Source organism: Malaclemys terrapin, chromosome 2, assembly GCF_027887155.1.
Source record: "Malaclemys terrapin pileata isolate rMalTer1 chromosome 2, rMalTer1.hap1, whole genome shotgun sequence".
Lineage (NCBI taxonomy): Eukaryota > Metazoa > Chordata > Testudines > Emydidae > Malaclemys > Malaclemys terrapin.
In genome coordinates, this window is record NC_071506.1 from 273,178,405 (window position 1) to 273,205,857 (window position 27,453).

Sequence of the window (27,453 nt, forward strand, 5' to 3'; positions counted from 1 at the left end):
AGCCAGGGCTTTGTCAAGCCTGACCTTAAAAACCTCTAAGGAAGGAGATTCCACCACCTCCCTAGGTAACCCATTCCAGTGCTTCACCACCCTCCTAGTGAAAAAGTTTTTCCTAATAGCCAACCTAAACCTCCCCCACTGCAACTTGAGACCATTACTCCTTGTTCTGTCATCTGCTGCCACTGAGAACAGTCTAGATCCATCCTCTTTGGAACCCACTTTCAGGTAGTTGAAAGTAGCTATCAAATCCCCCCTCATTCTTCTCTTCTGCAGACTAAACAATCCCAGTTCCCTCAGCCTCTCCTCATAAGTCATGTGCTCCAGCCCCCTAATCATATTTGTTCCCCTCCGCTGGACTCTTTCCAATTTTTCCACATCCTTCTTGTAGTGTGGGGCCCAAAAATGGACACAGTACTCCAGATGAGGCCTCACCAATGTCGAATAGAGGGGAATGATCACGGCCCTCGATTTGCTGGCAATGCCCCTACTTATACAGTCCAAAATGCTGTTAGCCTTCTTGGCAACAAAGACACACTGTCGACTCATATCCAGCTTCTCGTCCACTGTAACCCCTAGGTCCTTTTCTGCAGAACTGCTTCCTAGCCATTCGGTCCCAAGTGCTTCACATAAGGTGAAGGCACTCAAACAACCTTAACTCTGCCCTCCAATGATGCCACACAATAGCCAGATTATTATGATTAGCAGAATACTGTTTGTGTCCCAGATTAAATGAAATGGATTTTTAAAAGCATATTAGATTTTTTCCCCTCATATCATGTCACTAACAGCTCAAAAGGTAGACTTTTCCAAAATGCATCTATGACTGAAAAGAAGGGTTGGAACAGAAAGACGAACACAACCTTCACTAGAGTGGTCACTACTACTCCCTCTATAGTAGACCATCCTGTGACTCTGTGATGAGGCAGATGAGACATGAGATATCTAGAGATAAATATGCATGCTGGATTTTAACAGTCTTTAAATAATCTCATTCCACATTTCCCAGGCTGGCTAGTCACAGCAGGCATAGCTATTAAAACTGTAGGCTGAATGAAAAAAAAAAACAAGGCATATTGAGCACCACTTGTTTAGACATATGCTTTACATCAATGTGCAGCAAAGTGCTTAAATATGCTGTCTAGGACTGGAAATGTTGTTTTCTGACATATTTCACACAATGAAACTGAAAGCAAAAGCTTTAGAAGACCAAGTGCATTTATAAAAAGCAACAGAGGGTCCTGTGACACATTTACAACTAACAGAAGTATTGGAGCATAAGCTTTCGTGGGTGAATGCCCACTTCATCAGATGCAAGTAATGGAAATATCCAGAGGCAGGTATAAATCAGTATGGAGATCATGAAGTTAGTTCAATCAGGGAGGGTGAGGTGTTCTGCTAGCAGTTGAGGTGTGAACACCAAGGAAGGAGAAACTGCTTCTGTAGTTGGCTAGCCATTCACAGTCTTTGTTTAATCCTGATCTGATGCTGTCAAATTTGCAAATGAACTGGAGCTCAGCAGTTTCTCTTTGGAGTCTGGTCCTGAAGTTTTTTTGCTGTAAGATGGCTACCTTTACATCTGCTATTGTGTGGCCAGGGAGGTTGAAGTGTTCTCCAAAAGGTTTTTGTATATTGCCATTCCTGATATCTGACTTGTGTCCATTTATCCTCTTGCGTAGTGACTGTCCAGTTTGGCCAATGTACATAGCAGAGGGGCATTGCTGGCACATGATGGCATATATAACATTGGTGGACGTGCAGGTGAATGAGCCGGTGATGTTGTAGCTGATCTGGTTAGGTCCTGTGATGGTGTTGCTGGTGTAGATATGTGGGCAGAGTTGGCATCGAGGTTTGTTGCATGGGTTGGTTCCTGAGTTAGAGTTGTTATGGTGCGGTGCGTGGTTGCTGGTGAGAATATGCTTAAGGTTGGCGGGTTGTCTGTGTGCGAGGACTGGCCTGCCTCCCAAGGTCTGTGAAAGTGAGGGATCATTGTCCAGGATGGGTTGTAAATCACTGATGATGCTTTGGAGAGGTTTAAGCTGAGGACTGTAGGTGATGGCCAGTGGAGTTCTGTTGGATATGTGGACTCCCTATTCAGACCCTACGTCACCAGCACTCCCAGCTATCTCCGTGACACCACTGATTTCCTGAGAAAACTACAATGCATTGGTGACCTCCGAGAAAACACCATCCTAGCCACCATGGATGTAGAGGCTCTCTACACAAACATCCCACACACAGATGGAATACATGCTGTCAGGAACAGTATCCCTGATGATGACACAGCACAACTTGTTGCTGAGCTCTGTGACTTTATCCTCACGCACAATTATTTCAAATTTGGTGACAATATATACCTCCAGACCAGTGGCACCGCCATGGGCACCCGCATGGCCCCACAATATGCCAACATTTTTATGGCTGACCTGGAACAACGCTTCCTCAGCTCTTGTCCACTCACGCCCCTTCTCTACCTACGCTACATTGATGACATCTTCATCTTCTGGACCCATGGGAAGGAGACCCTGGAAGAATTCCACCATGATTTCAACAGCTTCCACCCCACCATCAACCTCAGCCTGGAACAATCTACACGGGATGTCCACTTCTTAGACACCACAGTACAAATAAGCGATGGCCACGTTAACCCCACCCTATACCGAAAACCCACCGACCGCTACGCCTATCTTCATGCCTCCAGCTTCCACCCCGGACACACCACACGATCCATCGTCTACAGCCAAGCGCTGAGGTACAACCGCATCTGCTCCAACCCCTCAGACAGAGACCAACACCTATAAGATCTTCACCAAGCATTCTCAAAACTACGATACCCACACAAGGAAATAAAGAAACAAATCAACAGAGCCAGAAGTGTACCCAGAAGCCTCCTGCTACAAGACAGGCCCAAAAAAGAAACCAACAGAACTCCACTGGCCATCACCTACAGTCCTCAGCTTAAACCTCTCCAACGCATCATCAGTGATCTACAACCCATCCTGGACAATGATCCCTTACTTTCACAGACCTTGGGAGGCAGGCCAGTCCTCGCACACAGACAACCCGCCAACCTTAAGCATATTCTCACCAGCAACCACGCACCGCACCGTAACAACTCTAACTCAGGAACCAATCCAGCAACACCATCACAGGACCTAGCCAACTACAGAAGCAGTTTCTCCTCCCTTGGTGTTCACACCTCAACTGCTAGCAGAGCACCTCACCCTCCCTGATTGAACTAACTTCGTTATCTCCATACTGATTTATACCTGCCTCTGGATATTTCCATTACTTGCGTCTGATGAAGTGGGCATTCACCCACGAAAGCTTATGCTACAATACTTCTGTTAGTCTTAAAGGTGCCACAGGACCCTCTGTTGCTTTTTACAGATTCAGACTAACACGGCTACCCCTCTGATACTTGAAGTGCATTTATGATTACAGACAGTGGGTGAAACCTGGAAAACCCATCCAGCTCATACTATTAAAAAGAAAGAAAAGAAAGAAAATGTTCAGACTTGTAATCCAAAAGAATCGGAGACAGAAAACAAAGAGTATGAATAAAAGGTCAATTTTTGTCATAGAAGAAGGTTAACAGCAGGGTACCCTAAGACAGGTAGTGTTTAATATATTTATTAACAATAGGGAAAATGGGGAGAGCAGTGGATGACAGAATTTGCAGATGATTAAATTATTTAGGTAAATCAAATCCAGAGAAGGAACATCAGTGGGATGTAACCACGCTAGGTGAATGGGCAACCTGGTGAAAGATGGAATTCAATGTTGATAAATGCAAAGTTATATAAAAGGAGAAAATCTGAAGTACTCTTATGCCATATCAGATTCTAAAATAACAAATAGCTCAGGAAAGGGAATTGGTCATCACTGTGGCCAGCTCAGTGAAAAACTCTCTGATCAACGTGAAGCTGAAAAAAGTTGCCATCTCTAATCAATATCATATGGATTTTTTTTAAAAGTTAACAGTTTTTCAGACGTTTGGTTTATATACAGTTTAGTGCCAGAGGAAAGTAAAAAGACTGCCATGCAAAAAACCCTATAGCTAGTCTTGAGGAAAAGCAAGATCCCTAGAAAATTCTCTCCTGACCCACAAAAAGGGACGTCAGCTACTGCACAAAACAGAACTAATACCCCTTTAACATACCAGATTTCCTATAGTTACCTGGCCAAAAGTAACTAATGATTTCAGGTATTTCAATATTTGGATGCCCAACCTGGGACACGGTGTGCTCAGCACTTTCTGAAAAGCAGGCTCAAGACTTTTCCAACTGGGTATCTAAGAACTAAGGTATCCAAAATCATTAGTCACTTTTAAAGCTTTTGGTCTCTAAGGGCCAGCTTTTTAAATGCTCAGCATGCGCAATTGGGGCCAGATTTTCAAAGAGCTCAGCTCCTATTTAAGTACATAAATAAAGGCCAGATTTTCTGAAGTATTCAGTATCCAGCACCCTATTGTTACTTATATACATTGCTACTTCTTGATTCTCCCTCTTCCATTGGAAGCCCATTCCACTTATTTCACATTATTTCTGAAGGGGAAAAAAAAAGACCCCAAACCTTAAATTTGTTTTACATTTTTACATATAGCGTCTCTAAGCTGAAATCCATGTCCCTTAGTTCTAGTTTGTCCAAGAGCTTCAAACAAATCAACAAGTTTAATTTTATAATAACCCATGCTTTAAATACTTCAAGTCACCTTTCATTTGTCATTTTGGAAGACTAAACAATCCCTGTTTTTTAATCTCACCTCATATCTAAGAATTTCCAATTGCTTTTATCATCTTTCTTGCTCAATGCTAATCTCTCTCCAAGTTAACTACAAAGATGACTGAAATTAGATATTGTACTCCAAGTTAGGCTAACTAGTGCTTTAAAAAGCAATAGCACAAAATCCCAAGCCTTACATAATATATCCACTCAGCACTACCCGTTAGCCTCCTTTACTGTTCCTGTACACGGGAGTGTGAATCATCAAACCATACCAATATAGGGTTTAAAGAGACCTTGAGATGCCACCAAGGCTGAGACAGGACCAAGTAAACCTAGATGATCCCTGATAGGGGTTTGTCCAACCCGTTCGTAAAAAACCTCCAATGAAGGGGATTCCATAACTTCCTTTGGAAGCCTACTCTAGAGATTACTACCCTTACAGTTAGAAAGTTTTTCTTAATATCTAACCTAAATCTCCCTTACTGCAGATCAAGCTCATTGTTCTTGTCCTACCATCAGTGGACAAGGAGAACTATTGATCACCGTCCTCTCTATAACAGTCCTTAACATATTTGAAGATTGAGAGTGAAGCTGATAACAGTTTTCTTTTCTCAAGATCAAACATGCCCAGTTTTTTTTAACCCTTCCTCATAGGCCAGGTTTTCTAAACTTCTTATTGTTTTTGTTGTGGACTCTCTCTAATTTATCCACATCTTTCCTAAAGTGTGATGCCCAGAACTGGACACAGTACTCCAGCTGAGGCCTCATCAGTGCTGAGCAGAGTGGACATCTACGTCCCGTGTCTCATATACAACACTCCTGTTGATACACCACAAAATATTATCCTTTTTTTGGTTAATGTTGTGGCTCCTATTCTGATAGCTGTAGCTATCTTCTCCAGCATCTCTGGAAACACTTCATCATTCTCATCCTGAGGTCAGTAAATGTTTCTATAAAGACACTTGGCTCCTTGCCCCTCAATACTTTTCCAAACTGACTCAACACTTCCTCCCATTTGTTTAAATGATTTCTGTCCGCCACTTGTAATTGAACATTACTACCCCACACTGTCTTCATTTAACATCATTATGAAAACACGTTAAAACCTTTAATTAGTATTACTATTTTTTACTATGTATACAGCAAAGCCAAACTCTAACCCAGTCAAATCCATCACCCCACCAAGGCTGTTATTCATATAATAGGCAACATTTCTCCTTCCACATTAATTACACCTCTACCCCAATAGAACGCGACCCTATATAACACGAATTCGGATATAATGCGGTAAAGCAGCGGGGAGCCCCGGGCCCTTTAAAGCACCACCAGAGCCCCGCTGCTTTACCGCGTTATATCCGAATTCGTGTGGAGCCGTGGGCCCTTTAAATCCCCGCCCGAGCCGGCTGCCAGAGCTCCGGCGGTGATTTAAAGGGACCGAGCGGCTGGAGCACTGGGCCCTTTAAATCACCACCGGAAAGCTGGTCCAGTCCGGCATGGCATACCGGCTCTTGCCGGTATGTGGTACTGGACCGTACCTGATATAACGCGGTCTCACCTATAAGGCAGTGAGATTTTTTGGGTCCCGAAGACCGCGTTATATCGGGGTAGAGGTGTATATAGCACATTTGTTATATTTGTACAGAGACAATTTCAATGTATGTCATTCCTGACTTTTATACACAGCGAGCCAGATTCTCGTCCCTTCTCCATCCTATCTGTTTATCCAAGGGCTGTATCCTGCCATCCATTAAATGTAGAACCTGAGCACCTCACTGGCTTTAATGTATTTATCCTCATAATATCTCTGAGAGATAGGGAAGTATTATCCCTTTTTTTACAGATGGAGAACTGATGGAGCCCTGTGCGGATACAAATTCATATTTGCAGATGCAGATATTTGTGGATATAAATCGGTATCTGCAGAGGTGCAGGGCTACACCGGGAACCGCAGTGGCAAAAGCAACAGCACGTTGGGCCACCACCCCTAGGAGTCAGCACCCCATGCTGGCAGCTCCTCCAGCATGGTTGTACCATCCCCAGCCTTACCCACTGGGGCGGGCACCAGGCTCACCAGCAGCCGTCCCTGGTGACGCTAGTGTGTTCAAGCAGCGTGCATGCTCCCAGACAGGAGTCCCTTCCACGCAGCAGTCTGCGTCTTCTGTCTGGGGGCATGCAAGCCTCTTGAACACAGGAGCACGACCTGGGACAGCTGCCGGTGAGCCTAATGCCCGCCCCAGTGGGTACAGTACAGCCATGCCAGAGGAGCAGCTGGCTCCTGGCAGCAGCGGACTGATGTGCTGCTCCCTTCGCTGCTGTGGTTCCTGGTAGAGCCCTGCAGCCCTGCGAATACTGATTTGCATGCCTGTATATAAATCTGTATCTGCACAGGGCTCTAAGAACTGAGACACAGAGACGGTAATGGCCATATTTTTAAAGGTATTTAGGTGCTGAAAGATGCATCTTTCTGCATTTTTAGACATCCAAACTCCTTGAAAATTCTAGCCCTAAGAGTTCTTCCAGCAACTAACAGAAGTTACCAGATCACAGGCCCTGGTTCTCATAGGAGACTTCAATCACCCTGATATCTGCTGGGAGAGCAATACAGCAGTGTACAGACAATCCAAGAAGTTTTTGGAAAGTGTAGGGGACAAATTTCCTGGTGCAAGTGCTAGAGGAACCAACTAGGGGCAGAGCCCTTCTTGACCTGCTGCTCACAAACAGGGAAGAATTATTAGGGGAAACAAAAGTGGATGGGAACTTGGGAGACCGTGACCATGAGATGGTCGAGTTCAGGGTCATGACAGAAAGAAGAAAGGAGAGCAGGAGAATACAGACCCTGGACTTCAGAAAAGCAGGCTTTGACTCCTGCAGGGAACTGATGGGCAGGATCCCCTGGAGAATAATATGAGGGGGAAAGGAGTCCAGGAGAGCTGGCTGTATTTTAAAGAATCCTTATTGAGGTTGCAGGAACAAACCATTCTGATGTGTAGAAAGAATAGTAAATATGGCAGGCAACCAGCTTGGCTTAACAGTGAAATCCTTGCTGATCTTAAACACTAAAAAGAAACTTACAAGAAGTGGAAGATTGGACAAATGACCAGGGAGGAGTATAAAAATATTGCTCAGGCATGCAGGAGTGAAATCAGGAAGGCCAAATCACACTTGGAGTTGCAGCTAGCAAGAGATGTTAAGAGTAACAAGAAGGGTTTCTTCAGGTATGTTAGCAACAAGAAGAAAGTCAAGGAAAGTGTGGGCCCCTTACTGAATGAGGGAGGCATCCTAGTGATAGAGGATGTGGAAAAAGCTAATGCAGTCAATGCTTCTTTTGCCTCTGTCTTCATGAACAAGGTCAGCTCCCAGACTACTGCACTGGGCAGCACAGTATGGGGAAAGGGTGACCAGCCCTCTGTGGAGAAAGAAGTGGTTCAGGACTATTTAGAAAAGCTGGACGAGCACAAGTCCACGGGGCCGGATGCGCTGCGCTGGATGCGGTGCTAAAGGAGTTGGTGGATGTGATTGCAGAGCCATTGGCCATTATTTTTGAAAACTCATGGCGATCAGGGGAGGTCCCGGATGACTGGAAAAAGGCTAATGTACTGCCCATCTTTAAAAAAGGGAAGAAGGAGGATCCAGGGAACTACAGGCCAGTCAGCCTCACCTCAGTCCCTGGAAAGATCATAGAGCAGATCCTCAAGGAATTAATTCTGAAGCACTTAGAGGAGAGGAAAGTGATCAGGAACAGTCAGCATGGATTCACCAAGGGCAAGTCATATCTGACTAACCTAATTGCCTTCTATGATGAAACAACTGGCTCTGTGGATGAGGGGAAAGCAGTGGACGTGTTATTCCTTGACTTTAGCAAAGCTTTTGATACCGTCTCCCACAGTATTCTTGCCAGCAAGTTAAAGAAGTATGGGCTGGATGAATAGACTATAAGGTGGATAGAAAGCTGGCTAAATCGTCAGGTAGTGATTAATGGCTCCATGTCTAGTTGGCAGCCGGAATCAAGTGGAGTGCCCCAAGGGTTGGTCCTGGGGCCGGTTTTGTTCAATATCTTCATTAATGATCTGGAGGATGGCGTGGACTGCACCCTCAGCAAGTTTGCAGATGACACTAAACTTGGAGGAGTGGTAGATACACTGGAGGTTAGGGACAGGATACAGAGGGACCTAGACAAATTAGAGGATTGGGCCAAAAGAAATCTGATGAGGTTCAACAAGGACAAGTGCAGAGTCCTGCACTTAGGATGGAAGAATCCCATGCACTGCTACAGATTAGGGACAGAATGGCTAGGAAGCAGTTCTGCAGAAAAGGACCTAGGTGTTACAGTGGATGAGAAGATGGATATAAGTCAACAGTGTGCCTTTGTTGCCAAGAAGGCTAACAGCATTTTGGGCTGTATAAATACGGGCATTGCCAGCAGATCGAGGGCCATGATCGTTCCCCTCTATTTTACATTGGTGAGGCCTCATTCTGGAGTACTGTGTCCATTTTTGAGCCCCACACTACAAGAAGGATGTGGAAAAATTGGAAAGAGTCCAGCGGAGGGCAACAAATATGATTAGGGGGCTGGAGCACGTGACTTACAAGGAGAGGCTGAGGGAACTGGGATTGTTTAGTCTGCAGAAGAGAAGAATGGGGGGGGGATTTGATAGCTGCTTTCAACTACCTGAAAGGGGGTTCCAAAGAGGATGGATCTAGATTGTTCTCAGTGGTACCTGATGATAGAACAAGGAGTAATGGTCTCAAGTTGCAGTGGGGGAGGTTTATGTTGGATATTAGGAAAAACTTTTTCATTAGGAGGGTGGTGAAGCACTGGAATGGGTTACCTAGGGAGGTAGTGGAATCTTCTTCCTTAGAGGTTTTTAAGGTCAGGCTTGACGAAGCCCTGGCTGGGATGATTTAGTTGGGGATTGGTCCTGCTTTAAGCAGGGGGTTGGACTAGATGACCTCCTGAGGTCCCTTCCAACCCTGAGTCTATGATTCTATGATTTACCCCAGGTCACACAAGAAGTCTGTGGTGGAGCAGAGAATTGAACTCAAATCTCCTGAATTGCAGGCTCGTTTCCTAACCACTAGGGTGCCCTTCCTCTCAAAATAACCATTAGAGTGTCCTTTCTCTCAAAATAAATAAAGTAACAAAATACTCACAGATTTCACCTTTCATACATTAGCCAAGAGTCACATCTGTCATGCTGCTATTATTTCCCTTTCCTCGGCAGCATCATTAAATTATTTAGGGCTTGAACCAATGCTCACTGAAATTGATGAGAATCTTCTATTGACTTCCATGGGCTTTGGATCAGGCCTTTTGTCAATAGCGGAGGCATTCATTCTGACTATGAAGTTTATTTACATGAAAGGCAATTTTTAAAATTTTAATACAGGAGTTGTGTTAACATATTTTTACTTGTAATTCAAAGAAAAGCAACCCGTAGATTGTTTAGAAAGCACACCTTCTGGTAATGTTATCACAGCACCAGATAATGCAATACTGCCAACTCCATATAGGGAGTTAATTCCCCCCACATCATGAGATTTTTAACATTAATAAAAGGTTGGGTTCATTTTATTTGCCTTTTGGTTTTTGCGTCTTTAGGGGTCACATTTTCAAGCTTTTCCCATTAACTATGAGAGCTAAAAACTTAGTTTAAAAAAAGAAAAGGAAAAAGAAGAGCGAAAAAGGTGAGAGTTTCATATAATCACCTGACTGGGGCTTTAAGAAAAATATCAAATTTTGTGAGACTCAAAAAAAAAGAAAAAGTCTCAACAAATGGCAACACTGCAATGAGTAAAAAGAACAGGAGTACTTGTGGCACTTTGCTGATACAGACTAACACGGCTGCTACTCTGAAAACTGCAATGAGTGTTTCAAGTCATTATCACATAGCCTACGAAGTGCCAACTGGTAGCACTGCTTCCAACAATGCAGTAAAAATATGGTGGCACATCTGGAGCTTCCCAAACCACTGGCCCATTGTTCTGGGAGAGGAGTTCAGTCCATCCATATTTTTGGCAGTAATTGGTTTGTACATAGGTTTTGATTATCATAATGCAAAGAGACAGATAACTAACTTAAAAGGTTAAAGAGAAGAGTTTACCTGGATCATTAAGAAAATCATCCAAGGAATTCCACTTCTGAACGCCTGAATAAAATGTGCCATTGGTAGAGTTAAATTCGGTGTAGTTCCTGACACACTTATGTCTCAAATTGCCCATAAAGAGCTGGAGGCCTATAAGGGCAAAGACACTCAAGCAGAAAACGGTCAGGATCATCACATCAGCAAGTTTCTTAACAGACTGGATAAGTGCACCTACGATGGTCTTCAATCCTAGGGAGATAAAAGCCAAGAGTTTATAGACTTAGACGCAGGAACAAAGGTGTAGTTAATTCCTTTTGAGAGCTGAAGCTCTGCACAGAAGCTACAGTGCCTAATCAAAGGGTCTATATTACATATTTGCAACCTGATGGCACAAACAAGGCAGAAGTGATTAATCTGAAAACATAGTTTGGGCCTAATATTTTGGACAAATTTGTTCCTATTTATGTTTGTTCTTCCTATTATTTTTAAATGAAAAAGCCATTAAAAACAGAGAAAAATATTTGATTGAACTAAAAGGCAAGGAGTGAGACATAAAACTGATCATATATAAAATAAAACTGCATAGATGGTATGTAATATTTCAAGTGCATATTATATGTAAGAGTAAACATATTAAAGATTTAGATAACTGATTTGTCAACAGCATGCTCAAAGTTTCAAAAGTTCCTAAGTGACTTAGGAGCCTAAGTCCCATTGACTTTTGAAAATTGGATATCAGAGTCTAAGTCACTAGGGAACTTTTGAAAATTTTATCATTTGTGATCACATGAAGAAGCATGTGTGTATTGCTTTATGTCTGAACACTTTATGTAAATAGGCCAAATCCTGCTTGCCTTACTCAGGCCAATAGTCCCATTAACTTCAACTAGTTTGCATAAAATGAGGTGAATGTGAACCTTAATGTGAGATCAAATATGGAGATATTTGAATGCTACATTATATAAACAGCACCAAGGAAGACTTATTCCTTTTAAAAAGCCCTCTTATTCATCATAAATATCTAGCAGGACTTCCAGAGCAACTGCATGCCAGTAGCAGCTATGTTTTTTAATTAACATTAATTTTTAATGAATATTTAGTTACCAGTAACTAATGCTTCTGGTCCTTAATAACACTAATGTAGTAGCAGTAAAGGGAATTAAGTTAAAAGAAAAAATGCAAAAGAAAGCAGGTGAAGTTTTTTTATGGGAAATATTCATAATGAGTTGACCTGCCCACTGAACATCATCATACATATTAGGTCTCGATTCCCAGGAATTCCACCTCATAGCACTAAACAGCCATGAAAGTTGGATTAGAGCTGTATGGGCAAAAAAAATAATAATCAAAAAATGGTTTAAAAAAAAAAACAAAACAAAAAAGAAAACACACGAGGGTTTGTAAGAAAGCAAAACATTTTTTTGTTCTCTCTTCAAACTTGTTTCACAAACAAAAGGAAATTGCCGTTTCTAAAGCTGGTTGAAATCTTAGCATGGCCAATGGATCTTGCACTACACAGACCCACAAGCGTAAACAAATTACACTCCTATGGGGGGTACAAGTGTTACCATAGGCCATTAACTGTATTAATGGCAGTGGAATGGCCATGCAGCCATTACATACTGAACTACTAGGCTGTAGGAAGGCCATGTTTCCCCACCAACCTCTCTTGGATCCCCTGTGCCATGGTGGGACAGAAAGGGCTGCAACATTTGTCCCTCTGCACACTGCCCCCCCCCCTTCCCCCCCCCCAAAAAAAAAAAAAGTTGTGCAGAGCAAACACTATCCAAGAGCCAGATTTTCAAAAGAGCTCAGGGCCACATTTTCAAGTGCTCAGCACCCACAACGCAGCCCAGTTTTCAAAAGTGCTCACCTTTTATTTAGGCACCTTCATAAGAGCCAGATTTTTGAGTGCTCTGAGCTCTTCTGGAAATCTGGCCACTTACTTTGGTGCCTAAATGGGAGTGAAGCTCTTCTGATAATGTTCATTTGGGGCCAGATTAACAAATCAAGACTCAGTAGGTCTCCCAATGAGAGAATGTATTCTCCCTGTCTGCGGATCTACAAAAGGTTTGGTTACAGCCCAACTCTGCGGGTTTTCTTCAGGCAACACTCTCACACAAGTCCAGGGAGCAGAGTGGGTATAAAGAAAAACAGGCCCAGCCTGTTAATGGTTTTAAATTGAACAGTAACAAAACAGCCAGTGAGGAAAATCAATTGTAAATACATTAGAGCAGTTTTTCTAATTGTTTTCTATCTAACTCACTGACATGCTTTGTTTGAGCTTTCATCACTGGCCGCTCTTTACATATACTGCCATATGCCTTTTTGTAGTTGCTCAAACTTGGGATATACAACTAAGAATTGGATTTTAGAGGGGAGCTCTAACTCTAGAGCTAACCCACAAAATCTAATCCTACACACTTTCCCCTCAGTAATCCATGTGAAAGTCCTGTAGGACATCCACTTTATTAATATGAATTCAAACTCAGAGTTTCCATCTGTATTACTTTAGTATAGTGATAACACTAGTTAGCTTGCCAGATGCCTTGATATCTTTTGACACATCACAAGGTATCTCACACAGAAATTGAGTGTGGTGTATCTCCTACCCACTATGAGGCAATTAGAGACTTGAATCTGCAAACCCCTACTCACATGAGAAAGAAGAATGGAACTCCTTGCATGAGCAAGGACAATATTAGGACCCAACCCTGAGAATACTTATTTGCACAGGTACGATATATACAACATGAGGAAAGGTTTGCAAGTTCAGGACCCACTGCTGTTAATGTTAAGGTCAATTTCTGAAACTTATTCTATCAGTTTAGTTACTATGGTTTTAAACGGAATGTTCGTTTTATATGTTTAATCTATGCAGGGATCAGAGAACTCCATTTTAGGGGGTTTTCCATTTTATTTATTCATGGGGTTTTTTTTAGAACTTACACGACTATGAGCAATTTAGTGGAAAGCGCTTTAGTAATAAAATTATAATTATTGATTAAAAATAAATTACTCTTATTTCACTATTACTGGTGTATTGTTGCATTTTTCTGGGTAAAACCATAAGGGAACTTGGAATATTTCTTGCAGGATTACTGTATTTTTGTCTCATCCTACAAAATCAAGATGTGGCCAGAAAAGTAACTGTCATTCTCATAGTCACTTGGCTTGTGCATCACTATTTAAGTCACCACTAGCCAAAACCCTATGGACTGGTGCTATGAGGGCTGAGTCAATGGGAACTGAGGGCACTCAGAACCTTGCTGCAGGTGCTCTGCATTTCCCGGTCTCCCGATTGTTGTTTTTTTAAAGGTAATTGCTAGATGTATTCAAATTTAGACCACTATTAAATCTTCTATGGAACTAATCCTCCTTTGAAATAATGCCAATGAGAACACTGCAATACAGCTTAATAGAATATACTATTTATAGAGCATTAAAGGCATTTATTTAACTCTTGCAGGTCAAGCACCAAACTGGGCAGCATGCAGCAGAAAGTCTTAAGGCCTGATCCAAAACTCATTGAAGTCACTAGTCAATTCACATTAATGGACTTTGGATCAGGCCCTTGCAGATTAAGTAATGAAATATTCTTCTGAATGACTAAATTATTTCCACATTTTTATGGCCAAATCCTGTTTGCCTTTCTCACATGGGTAGAGTCACTAAGTTCAGATGCTATGGTGTACCTAGATAGAGGGAGTAAACAAGCTGGATTTGGCCCAAAACATTACTGTTAATAGTAGTAGAGGTTAACACATTAGAACATCACCAGAGATTAATCAAATAATAAGTATTCAAAAGCAAATTGCAAACTATTAAAAATGCAAGCAACACCAAACAGTGAAAAACAGTCACATCCCCCAAAACCATCCATTCCTCCTATGAAATTTAATAGATTATTAGCATTATTGTGTACGTCATCCATACCAGATGTTGGCAATCACTTACTGTACATCAGACACTTTCATGCGTATTCCGAGAAAAAGAAAAGAAAAGAAAAACAAAACCAAACCACCGAGTTTGACTTGCGCAACGATTGCTATCACTTTGTCTATTCTCATCTTCTGAGATATGCATAGTTCTCATTACTGTCTCTTTGAGTTACGTGTATGTAGCAAGAAAAGAATACACTCCAATGAGTGTATTATGTTATTAGCCACAGACACACACTGCAGCTAACAGTTTTTTATTACCTTGGAAAATGTAAAGGACTGTCAGTGTTTCTGCAGATCATCTCTCAATAAGAAGGGTATGATTATTTTCCAGGCTCATCTTATATAAAGACATTAACATGTAACATGTGTTTGCCACCTCCAAGTTTGATTGCTGCCCTCCAGGAGCCTCCCACTGGCTGCCTGCTTCTTGAGTGGAGTATGTTGCTATTACAAGGATGAAATTCAACCTTATGGAGAGGGCCAAAACAAGATCTCCTGTAACATGTCTTTAGAGTGGGGCTTAAGTGGGACATAAGTGGGATTTAAGTGGTGCTTAGGGTCTTTTGCTGTCACTCCATTCATAGGCAAATTTCACGCATAAGGTCTGAAGACTTGTGCTCTGAGCTCTGCCTATAAATTCAGTTCCGAATGATAACTAAAGTGTCATTTACAGTCTTTAAGGACCCTATCCAATTCCCAAAGTCAATGAAAGACTCATGCTAACTTCAATGGGAGCTGGATCAGGCCCCAGAGACCTTGAACTTATTTATCTCTGACACCACTTCTCCCTCACATCTGAGCATTGAAGCGGAGATCTCCTGCTGCCAGTGTTCGTACTGTAGGCTCTGCTGTTCAGCCTCTGCAGTTGAGGGCTCCTGCTAATGAAGCTTGCTCCTGCTGATAGTGTTCCACAGCCTGAGATTGGCCATTTTCAATGAACAGGTTTAATTTATGGTATTTATTAGTTATTATCAATGACTGGAGGGATTTCTCTGCACATAAAGTGCATGATAGGAAGTCCACTGCAGTTGATGGAAAGATTTCCGTTGACTTCAGTGAGATTTAGAACAGGCCCAACATGGGGCATTGATGGGTGTTATTGAGTTGTCCAGTGGGCTGGCTCAAGAATTTTAGGATTAAAGTTTAAAATTAAACGGACAATGTTTAGTTGCCATGACTTTAAGTGAGATCCAAAGTTCTAATTAACAAGTAAAATCACCTACATTAAGGGACTTTATTCCAAAGTGAGGCATCTGAAGTTGATGGATATATATGAGGAAATCACAGACAAGGGATTTTTTTTTTAATGGCACTTGAATGTACTTAATGTAGACTGATTGGGGCCAGATTCTCAGCTAGTGTAAATGTAAATGGCATAATATTACTGAAATCTAATGAAAAGATGATTGAACACAATGGATCCTTTGACTTCAGTGGATCTACTCCAGATAGACACATACGTAAGGGTGTCAAGTATCAGCGGGGTAGCCGTGTTAGTCGGGATCTGTAAAAGCAGCAAAGAGTCCTGTGGCACCTTATAGACTAACAGACGTATTGGAGCATGAGCTTTCGTGGGTGAATACTTCGTCGGATACATGTAGTTGGCATCGAGGTTTGTTGCATGGATTGGTTCCTGAGTTAGAGTTACTATGGTGCGGTGTGTAGTTACTGGTGAGAATATGCTTCAGGTTGGCGGGTTGTCTGTGGGCGAGGACTGGCCTGCCACCCAAGGCCTGTGAAAGTGAAGGATCATTGTCCAGGATAGGTTGTAGATCACTGATGATGCGTTGGAGAGGTTTTAGCTGGGGATGGCCAGCTAACTCAGGAACCAACCCATGCAACAAACGTCGATGCCAACTCTGCCCACATATCTACACCAGCAACACCATCACAGGACCTAACCAGATCAGCCACACCATCACCGATTCATTCACCTGCACATCCACCAATGTAATATATGCCATCATATGCCAACAATGCCCCTCTGCTATGTACATCGGCCAAGCTGGACAGTCCCTACGTAAAAGGATAAATGGACACAAATCAGATATTAGGAATGGCAATATACAAAAACCTGTAGGAGAACACTTCAACCTCCCTGGCCACACAATAGCAGATTTAAAGGTAGCCATCCTGCAGCAAAAAAACTTCAGGACCAGACTTCAAAGAGAAACTGCTGAGCTTCAGTTCATCTGCAAATTTGACACCATCAGCTCAGGATTAAACAAAGACTGTGAATGGCTAGCCAACTACAAAAGCAGTTTCTCTTCCCTGGGTGTTCACACCTCAACTGCTAGAAGAGGGCCTCATCCCCGCTGATTGAACTAACCTCGTTATCTCTAGCCTGACTCACTCTTGCTTGCACACTTATACCTGCCTCTGGAAATTTCCACTACATGCATCCGACGAAGTGGGTATTCAACCACGAAAGCTCATGCTCCAATATGTCTGTTAGTCTATAAGGTGCCACAGGACTCTTTGCTGCTCATACTTAAGGGTGTGATTTTCAATAGCACTAAGCATTAAACTAACTGCTCCCACTGAAGTCAATAGTAAAACTGTCATTGTGTCAGTAAAGCAGAGTTAAGCTAATGTTGAGTGTTTCTGAAAATCAGCCCCTGAGCACTTTGCTGGGTAGAAGCCTTACATCAGCTCAGGATCTGGTCCATTATTTCAGGAAAGCAATTTCCCCAAGCTCACAAATTTCAGGTATTTCCGTAAATAAATAACCAGATGATGCAAAAGTGTGATTGGAAATCACCTCGGGTCTTTGCAAAAGAGAGTGAATTCCAGCAATCACCCTCCTTATCTGAGAAATAACAAAGGCATCAAAAATACAATGCAGCCCAAGAATGGCATTTAAGATATTACTGTTCATCAGTTTTCGTTTTAAAATCAACGGTGTGGTAATATTTCATCTCGGCAAAATCCTATATTATTATTAAAGACCCAAACTGAGCTCCAAAATAGACTTCTAAAACTACCTAAATATTTCTTTAAAAAGAAGGACAACTCACCTGAAATTATCTACTAGCACGAGAGCTCTCCTGCATCTCTGTTTTACTAGCAATTAAATAGATGCCCAATCATTCATATCTCTCCATTTGTGTAATTTTACATGCTCAAAACACAGGTAATCTTGATGGTAAAATCCAAGGGCCAAATTCCCTGCTGGAAAAACTCCATGGAGTGACGTCAGCAAAGTATTCGGCCCCTAGTATCATGATATTAAAATAGTTATAAGAAGGTTAGCTGACTCTACATCCAGAGGATGAAAAGAGAGAACACGTGTTACTGCGTATTGCACTAATAAATTATCTTTGATATCTTCTTTCACCAACAAATGGCTCAATCAGGTATTTAATAATACAGAAAGGTTTGGGTGTATTTTAAATAATATCTTGTACTCTCTCTCTTCTCATTACAAAATAGCTTCTATTTATTGTCTGAGATCTAAACAAGCTTCAGCTCACTTTCTGATTTCTTAAAACATCACAGAATTACCACACATAACTCAGCAAAATTGGTAGGCTCTGCTTTGAAGAGGTTCAGGATTGAAGACAAGATGGAAACTGAAAGGCATCCTGTGGAGATGACTGTCCCTCCAGGTTAGTCTTCAAATTACTGGCAAAAGAGAGAGAGCTCTTTGGTGGTTAGTTTTTTTTTTTTTTTTTTGCTTAGCTATTACTGCCTTATGTGATCTGTAAATCATGGAGCTCGGCTTGCAGTTAAACCACGGCTTTCCCCAGCAGAAACATTTTCACAGTGAACACCCTAATTGTAAAAGATCTTAACAGAACTTTCCTGCTTGTTTGGGTTTACCCTTCCAGGATGACAAATAAAATACAAAACAGAAATGCTACAGGTTTTCAGAAGCCTCAGACCTCTTAAACTACTCAATAAAGGTCAGATGTTACCATCTTTCCTCACACTGAGTATTATCTTACTTTGCAAGTAGCTCCACTGATTTTAATGACACTAAGACTGGAATTAGGCACTACTCAGCATGAGTAAGATTTGCAGAATCTGGCTCTAATTGTACAAGGTGTGTTCTTAAAATATGTGCAGCCTAACCACAGTATTTATGCCTAACTTTTAAGCTCTACGTGGCTGTTGGTTATCATAGCTGAGAACATGCATGACCATACCTATTTAAGCCAGGTCATTTATTTTGATTTTAGTGTCATAGTGCAAGTGTTTACAATCTACTGGGCTGAAAAATTTCACTACACTTAAATGACTATGCTTGATTTTGAGCAGTCTTCTTAATTTTTCAAATATATTTAACATGTAATTGCCAACATCTGTTCAGGATAATCATCAACAGGATCTACCATGCACGGTTTTTGCGATCTTCTCTACCTTGCCATGCAGGTTGTATATTTTAAACACTGAGGCTGAATGAGACCTGTCCATAGATAACACTTGGCAAGAATGTATTTTCATGGAGCTAGCTCTGAAATGGGCTCATCTCTGAATAAATCACTAATTTGAAACTATTATTAATCACAGTAAGTAATAACAGCTAAAAATGGGATCAAATAGTTTGATTAAAACAACGCGATGGGAAAAGGGGTTAATTCACTAATGGAACTGTGTCAAAACACTGACTCTCTTTGGGATTGTTTCATTGAAAATGTGAAATATCAATTGGGAGAGATCCTGTCTCTACTGAAGTAAATGCCAAAATTCCCACTGACTTCAACAGGGCCAGAATTTCAGCCAGGGTTGCTATCCAATATAAACAAGACAGCACCAGAAGAATTAAGGCACCTATGTTTCCAGCCATAAAATGAGTTCAATTTTTAGCACAAACTTTGACTTGTCTGCAGAGGCACTTGGAAGTTCTAATAAATATTTTTGAGGTCATCATTTATTCTTTCATTTTTAATATAAAAATCTGAAGACGTTAATGGAACTTCATTGCCATTTTCATATGGTTCATGAATGAGTACTTTATGGATATGATTAATGATACACTGTATACAAAAGCTTATTATACAGTAGTACTCGTTTTAGTGAGCTTTGTCATTTTGGAAACAATTGTGATTCATTTTGCCCACAATGCAGTATTGAAAAACATATGAAAAACATCTTCTATTGACAGGTCACATTCCCTACATTCATCCATTCCCAATCAGTATCTATTATATTAAGTCATTTGTATTTGCTACTGGAAATGGCATGTAGGCTTTAACTGCAGCCTGAGTGTTTAACCTGATTTTCACCTGAAATGACTGAGATTGTTTTCAGCGCCCGAAGAACTCTGAACGTTCGTAAGGCTGAGACATTGCCCAGGTCCACAAATTCAGTTATGTATCTGTAACAAGGGAAAGTCACACACAGACAATGACAAAACGCCAGCAAAAAACAACAGTCAAGGGGACAAGGAGAGACAGAGAGAGAATCACTTGTAGCTGAGCACCAATATGCAAGGATCAGGGCTTCTTACCTGGGATTACTGTAATAGTTTTAAAAGCTTTCAATACCCTGAAAATCCGAAGAGGTGCAACACTGACTAGTTTCACAAATTCTCCTACATACCTGTAGAATTAAATCACAGTTATTTGGAATTATACAGTAGAGCATGCTATTGGATTGAATGAACAGTGCATTCACTTGTAAGAATGAATGCATCTGAATGAACAGTTCACCCACTTTATAAGGCTGTTCTTATTTGCCATTCTTCCAGAGTATATCATATCGTACAGGATGCTAAATGTTCCCTACATCATAAATCTTACGAATCAGGCATAGATTTCTTTAAAACTATACGTAGGAGTTGGTTATAACAGTGCTCAGCCGTGCATATTATATATATTATACCATCTTGTTTCAGTTTTAATCCCCCCAGGAATTATTGAAAACTTAAAAAAAAAAAAAAACAGGAAAATAAATTTCCTATCATAGATTTAAAAATTAAGTCTACAATATTCCCTGTAATACTGACATAACAGATTAAATCAATCACATATAATACAAGAGGAAATATCAACGTAAATAATTCCAGGGGATTATTTCTCATATATTGCTTTGTTACATTGCACAACTGATGTGAGCTCCGAGAGACGATGAGAAAAGTATTTATTTATTGCCTGAAACTGCAGATTTTAAGCGAGGACTATACTTTCAATCCTGTGGTAATGCCCTTGTCATAAAAAATCCTGGTCCTGACACTCTACAGCCTTGCACATCATGTTGTCACTGATACTCATGCAAAGTGAGGTAAAATGTGAGTGTAAATGCTACTGCTAGGGTAACTAATTGGAGAACTCTGATTTGGGGTTGTTTCACAAGCTATTTCCTCCAACCTAGCGTAGTGTATGCAGACTGTCGACCATCTCACCTTCTAACCTCTTGGGTTCGAGCATGATTATGGGAAATTATATTTGCATATTTTAGTTCCCACAGATCCTCTATCCAATGGAATTTGTGTTTCAAGGATGAAGCTGACTGGATTTTGTGCAGATACCTCTGGAGGGATTACAGAGCAGCCTCTCCACATTTGCTAATCCAGATTATGACCTGCAATAGTAACATTGGTTCTCTTTACCAGAGTCTCATGGGAGAGATTGAGCAAGCAGATTTGCCTAATCAGTAGCTCCTCCCTTAGCCACCCTCAATAGCTCTCTATTCCAGCCGAATGAGGGCTAACACCAAAACTCCCTTCTGCAGCAGAAGGGGGTGTGAAAACTTCCTTCTGCAGCTGCTATTCCATCCCCAGTGGTAGAGCCTCCACGTTGGTTTGAATTTCTTTCTCGCTGTATGTAATTCAGTTCCCCAAATGTCCAGAAATTATAATCTGTGGTGATCAATGGCACGTGGATGTGGTTTTGATCACCACAGATTTGTAAGAGCATATTAATAATCTGTAGATGAGTATATATAACCAAATGATACAAGTGACATTGCCTTTTGTTCACAGTATGGCATTTAAAAACTGAAGAGCAAGCCCAGTGAGTGCACAGGACTACACTGTAGTACTGTATATTGTATGCTCCCGTGCGATGTGGAAAACAGACCCTGTGTACATTCTGTAATGCTTACTGTTCTATTGCACTAATAGATGCTGTCTGTATCTATGACCTATACAACTAGTTCCATTATATGCTCAGGAGGGGAGATACTGTAATTCCACAGTAATGACCTATTAACTCTAAAAGAAACTATGGGACTTGTACAATAACATCTGCTAACAAAACCATTTTATCTCCTGATAGCTGTTCAGTTAACTCAGGCCAACATTATATATATTGGCTGGGGACATCAAAGCTTTACACCCATGAATTTGTCTGGGATAAAAACCTCGCATATTTCAGCACTCTCCATCCCATTACGAATCCTCACACACTATTCACTGCTCATGCTTCCAGGTGCATAGGCAGAACTACCAATAGTATCATACCAACTGTAAGCAAACAAGACTGTAGAGCTACCTGAGATTCAATACAATTCTGGTTTTAATGATTTGTAAATTGCGTTTATGTAAGGTACAAATCATGTCAGAATAGAGCCCAATATCCAATGCCTCTCACTGTCTGCTGTTAAATATACCTGGAAAACAAGATTCATAACATTCAGATTGTCTTGCAATCAATTTTAACTCTCTCACTGCTACTTGAGTGCCTGAAGAACTGTTTCCTACTGGAGGAGAATACGATTGTTTCTATTGCATTCCAGCCCTACCCAATAACTGAACCCCTCAATTCTGTCAAAAACACATTTGATTAAAATATGTTAATACAGAATGGCTTAGAATAGGCACCAACAGGAGTATAAGCTGATTCTGAAGCATCCGGTTATTGAAATAATTTTGTTTCATCTGTGTTTCTTTTTCACTGCAGACCCTCTATTTTAGGGGGCCTTAAGTGATTAAAAAAAGGGATAGCTCAGTGGTTTGAGCATTGGCCTGCTAAACCCAGGGTTGTGAGTTCAATCCTTGAGGGGGCCACTTGGGAATCTGGGGCAAAATCAGTACTTGGTCCTGCTAGTGAAGGCAGGGGGCTGGACTCGATGACCTTTCAAGGTCCCTTCCAGTTCTAGGAGATGGGATATCTCCATTATTTATTTATTTGGGCAGTAATTTGGCATGCCGCCTAGGAGCAAAATACTATTCTCTTGCCAAAGGCTGTAGTATCTTACTTACAAGCAGACCGGTTTCAAGATAACTCTTTATTATGAGCAGGCACTATATACAGATATGAGGTAATGAAACTTTCTACTACTCTGTGTAGCTGCAGCCAGCATCTTCCCTGTCTTGGGCTTTGTTTCTGCCGCAGAAAGAAGTGTCCCAGGAAACCCAAGGACTGCATTTACAGTGCACAGGAAGTATGGCATCTCTACACTTGCTGGAGAACACACTCTGTAGAACAATGGGGCCTTCTGTGCAGGTGCTACGAAGCCACTGGCAGGAGAATTCATACCACTGCAAGAACTAAAACACATGCACAATATCACAAAGAGGGAAAGTCCTGTAGGCTCTATGGGCTAAATCCTAGTTTCTTTACAAGTGGGTGAAATTCATCCTAGTGCCACCAAAGTGCCAGAGCCACCAAAGGCCTGTGATCTGCTTAAGTCCCAAGTAAACTAAGTGGGGCACAAGTTTTGTGCTGGCCCTCTCTGCACAGGAGTGAATTTCACCCCGTTCAAGTAGTCCTGTGATGCAGCGTGAGAATAGAATATCACCCCCCGCCCGCTCAGCTGAGAAGCGGCAGTGCAGTAGATGCACAGCCACTTTGCAGCCTCAAGGCTAGGTAGCCTCTGCATCATGGCAGGCCCACCATTCTTACCGTTCTTCTCTCCTGGTCCACTCTTACCCATCCTCAAAGTCCTTTGTCTGCTAGGGTAGCGGGAACTGCTGAATAACACAGCTCCACGATATACCAGAGTTGGAGGCTCCCGCATGAGCTCCTTGCCCCACCCACCACCTCCCGGACAATGGAACTACACTACCTTGCTTCTGCTACTTGCTGACATTCCATGCCTGTGAAGGGGATAGCAGAACTGTACCACTCCTCCCCTGTGCATTGTTCCACTCTACTTTTAAATGCAATAAAGAAGGTTCACACACAGCACCACAGGGGGAACATATTTCACACTAACTGATGCAAAAAGACAACTAACATGGGGCCTCTTCTTCAGTGCACCATTTTTAAATGCTTATCATAGGCATGCCCAGATGCTGATTTCAGAGTAACTCAGGATTACAGAGTCAGAATCTGGCCGTCTTAATACCAGGTCTGAGCCAAAGACCACTGAAGTCAATGGGAGGATTTTTATAGCAAATAATGGTAATTATTTTACACCTCTAAATATTGTTCTTTTGAGCAATATTAATAGAAACTTATGTCCCAAACCTGTCCCCATAAGACTCCTGCAACTAACTTCAATGCCCCATAGCTGTGCCTGGACCAGGGATGGATGGACACATTTTACCAAATTTTGGATCCACTCAAATATGATGAGTCAGGAGTTCAGCTCAAATATCAACGTTTGCATTCTGCTGGAAGGAGACTTTAAACAAAGGAGGCAGAGAACAAAAATTCAATGGGGAAAAAAACAGCAGAAAAATGTAGCAGAAAACCAGTTGGCGTAGGGGGAGAGAAAACAAAATACAGAGATACCAAGAGCGGAGAGAGGATGGGGAAGGAGAGAGGAAGAGAGAAAATAATATATTGACAAAATAAACACAGAGTATTGGATATTGCAAAATACAGTTTGGGGCTGATTCCCGAGGGCATCACTCCAGGTTTATGCTGGTATAATTCCACTGAAATCAATGGCCCAGATTCTCCTGTGCAGTGAGATCTGCTTGGAGCAGGGTTGGGGAAGGTATCAAGGAGCTGATTGGTGGGTTCTGACTTTCTGAGATGATCTGCACGGGCCCCAGTCTCAAGGGTCCACGTTCCAGCAGGGGATCGGTGGAATTCACCGCTTTCTGACCACACACACTGCCTACACTCAATCAGGATGGCGAGGTGGGCACAGAGTCAGACATGAGTAACTCTGTGTCAGCTGAGAGCTCCCCCAGACCAGAGATATTCTTGGCTGGACAGATCCATCCGCTCACCAGCTCCTTTGCATTGCCAGAACCCAAAGTAGACTGACTTACAACGTAAAGGGCACTCAAGCATGGAGTGGGAGGCAGTGAGAGAACCTTGTTCCCAGTATATGCAACAAGCTTCTGTTTAGCTGCAAAAAAATACAGGGGGGGGGGGTCCCTAAATCCCCATAGAAAAAGTATTGGGTTAAGTTACAGGGGGGAAAAGGAGTTTGTCAGCTCAGTCTAGCTTAGTGACCAAAAGGATTGCCTGAGAGCGTTGCAAATTCCAAAGCTTAGCTATGTTCTAACCTCCTCTCAATACTACGTCCATTGTGGGCCAGAGATTCCTGAGCACTTCCCCACTCTACATATGCCAGACCAGTGCAGGGGCATCTTTCAGGGAAAAACTCATAACTTCTTATTTCCTTTTTAATTGTGTTATTATCTTGCTGGCTTCTGGTGTGTTATTGGGGGTCGGGTGAGATTTCTACAGGATTTTTATTTTATTTTAGGTAACTACTAATTAAAATGTGTTATTTATTGTTAACAATCCCTATTATGCATACTAGTTACTATTTTCTGTGTACAAGAGGGAGACAGTCATAACAAACATCAGAGCTACCTCTGTGGCCTGTCTCAGGGATGGAAGTATTACAAAGCAGAAGGCATTTCAATTTTTATTGCAATGCAGTTATCACTAAACAGATATATTTATGTATTTCATCACTTGCATTCTCATAACACTTTCCATCCAAGAATCTTACAGCACCCTACAAACATGAATTAATTAAGTCTCATAAAACCAGGTATTATTATAACCAATTTACAGATAGATAAACTGAGGCACAGAGAGGTTAAACAACTTGCTCAAGATCACCCAGCAAGTTGCCAAAATCTGTACTGGAACCTAGGAAAAAGTTTCCTTCTCTAGAACCACTCAGGAACAATTCCATAGAGATTTGTTGTAGCTGAAGTATTGTGCTAGTACACTGGTGAACAACAGTTACTAAAAAGAACAGGTGAAAAGTAGTTACACTGCATGTCACACGCTTGAAAAAGAACAATGGAATGCTACTTACGCCATAACAATGACACTGAAATCCAGCCAATTCCATGGATCTCGAAGGAAGGTGAATTCTGTCATACAAAATCCTCTTGCCAGTATTTTTATCAATGATTCAAAAGTGTAAATGCCAGTGAAAGTGTACCTGGGGAGTAAAGTGTCCAAGAAAATCAAGAGCATTAGCAGTTAATGGAGAAGAAGTTGAGGCACACTCAGCTTATTCACTCTGGGCCCAATCCTACTCAGATGAGAAATTCCTACTCATTACAATAGGATTACTCATATGAGTAATGGCTGTGGCATCAGGCCCTTCATGAGCTGCTTCATGTGTGGACCCGGTGAACATATGAGAAATGGGGAAGCACATTGACAGCCTTATAATGAATGCAGGCTTCATTGCAGCATATCTTGATGAATTTGCAGTCACTGAGTGAGGCATGAAAACTATCTAGAAACATTACCTTACTGGACTCTGAAGCACGCCAGCAATAGTCAATGGGAAAGGAATGGATTATGTAGCATTCCTTGTTATAGCTCATATTTAAGTGAAAGATTCTATTCATACCTCTCATCTCTTTCTATCCAGATCATATCAATGTTCAATAGATGAAATAATGGCTAAGCTTCACCTAAGTCATTACAAAGACACATTCCCAACTGCAAAGTTCCTGATGTTTCACTGTCTGGTAAATAACACCAGTCGCGAGCATTAAATAGCAGTGTAATGCCCTAACTGAAAATATGCATTATATGTACTGATTTGGGACCTGCTGGAATTTAAAAAGGGGGCAGAAGTGTGTTTTTATTTAATACAGTAAGTTGTGTACTACCAACAGCTTCTTCACTGCGAATGACAGAATGGATAGACGTATTCCAGGAGTTTTCCTTTGCAATAAATATAGTTGGACCAAAACTGAGGACATTCTGCATGGACAGTAGCCAGGGACCAGAGCTACAAGATTCAGAGCTGGATCCCATTTCACCCAGTAGAGTTCCTGGGTGAAATCCTGGCCTCATAGGCTTCAATGGAGCCAGGGTTTCACCCTATGATTAGTCAGGTCTGGGGATTTCCCCTCAGGACGATTTCTAATAAAGGACTGAAATTATATCGCTCTAGTATTTCAGAAAGAAATGGATGTTTAATAACGTCAGTAAAAAAACTTAGATTGTAAGCTTTTTAGGGCAGAGGCCATCTCTTTGTTATGTGTTTATGCAGTGCCTCAACACCATGGGATCCTGGCTTGCCTGCATCTTTTTCCTTCACTCTTGATCTGTTGGATTGTTTTGCCCACCTGGTTGTCAGGATTGTGCTTTACATGACCAAACCATCTCAGACTGGGCTGCCTCATTTCTTCCATTGGTGAGTGTTAGAGAGATGCCCAAAGTTAACACACACACACCCTCAGATAATAATAAATAGTAATCTTTAAAAATACATCACCAACAACCCTCTCTACCACCTGCCCCCATTGGCCTCTTATTTTTATTTTTAACTCCTCTGATGAAGTGAAGATGCATTTGATAACCAGGCAGAATTCTCATTCTGATTTTTGTAGGTGTGCCCCCATTTAAAAAAAATGGGACACACACGAAAAA

The 27,453-nt window shown here is 41.6% G+C and overlaps 1 protein-coding gene across 1 annotated transcript in view; it reads right to left on the bottom strand.

Annotated features, from left to right (window-relative positions):
* The window catches only part of LOC128833201 (sodium channel protein type 5 subunit alpha-like), a 327,478-nt gene that overhangs the window by 221,005 nt on the left and 79,020 nt on the right, over positions 1-27,453 (bottom strand). The window contains exons 5-7 of the mRNA XM_054021226.1: positions 25,874-26,002; positions 19,981-20,072; positions 10,827-11,057 (exon numbers count right to left, since the gene is read on the bottom strand). Of these exons, the coding sequence (XP_053877201.1) occupies positions 10,827-11,057; positions 19,981-20,072; positions 25,874-26,002 (452 nt within the window). The remainder of the gene's footprint in view (positions 1-10,826; positions 11,058-19,980; positions 20,073-25,873; positions 26,003-27,453) is intronic.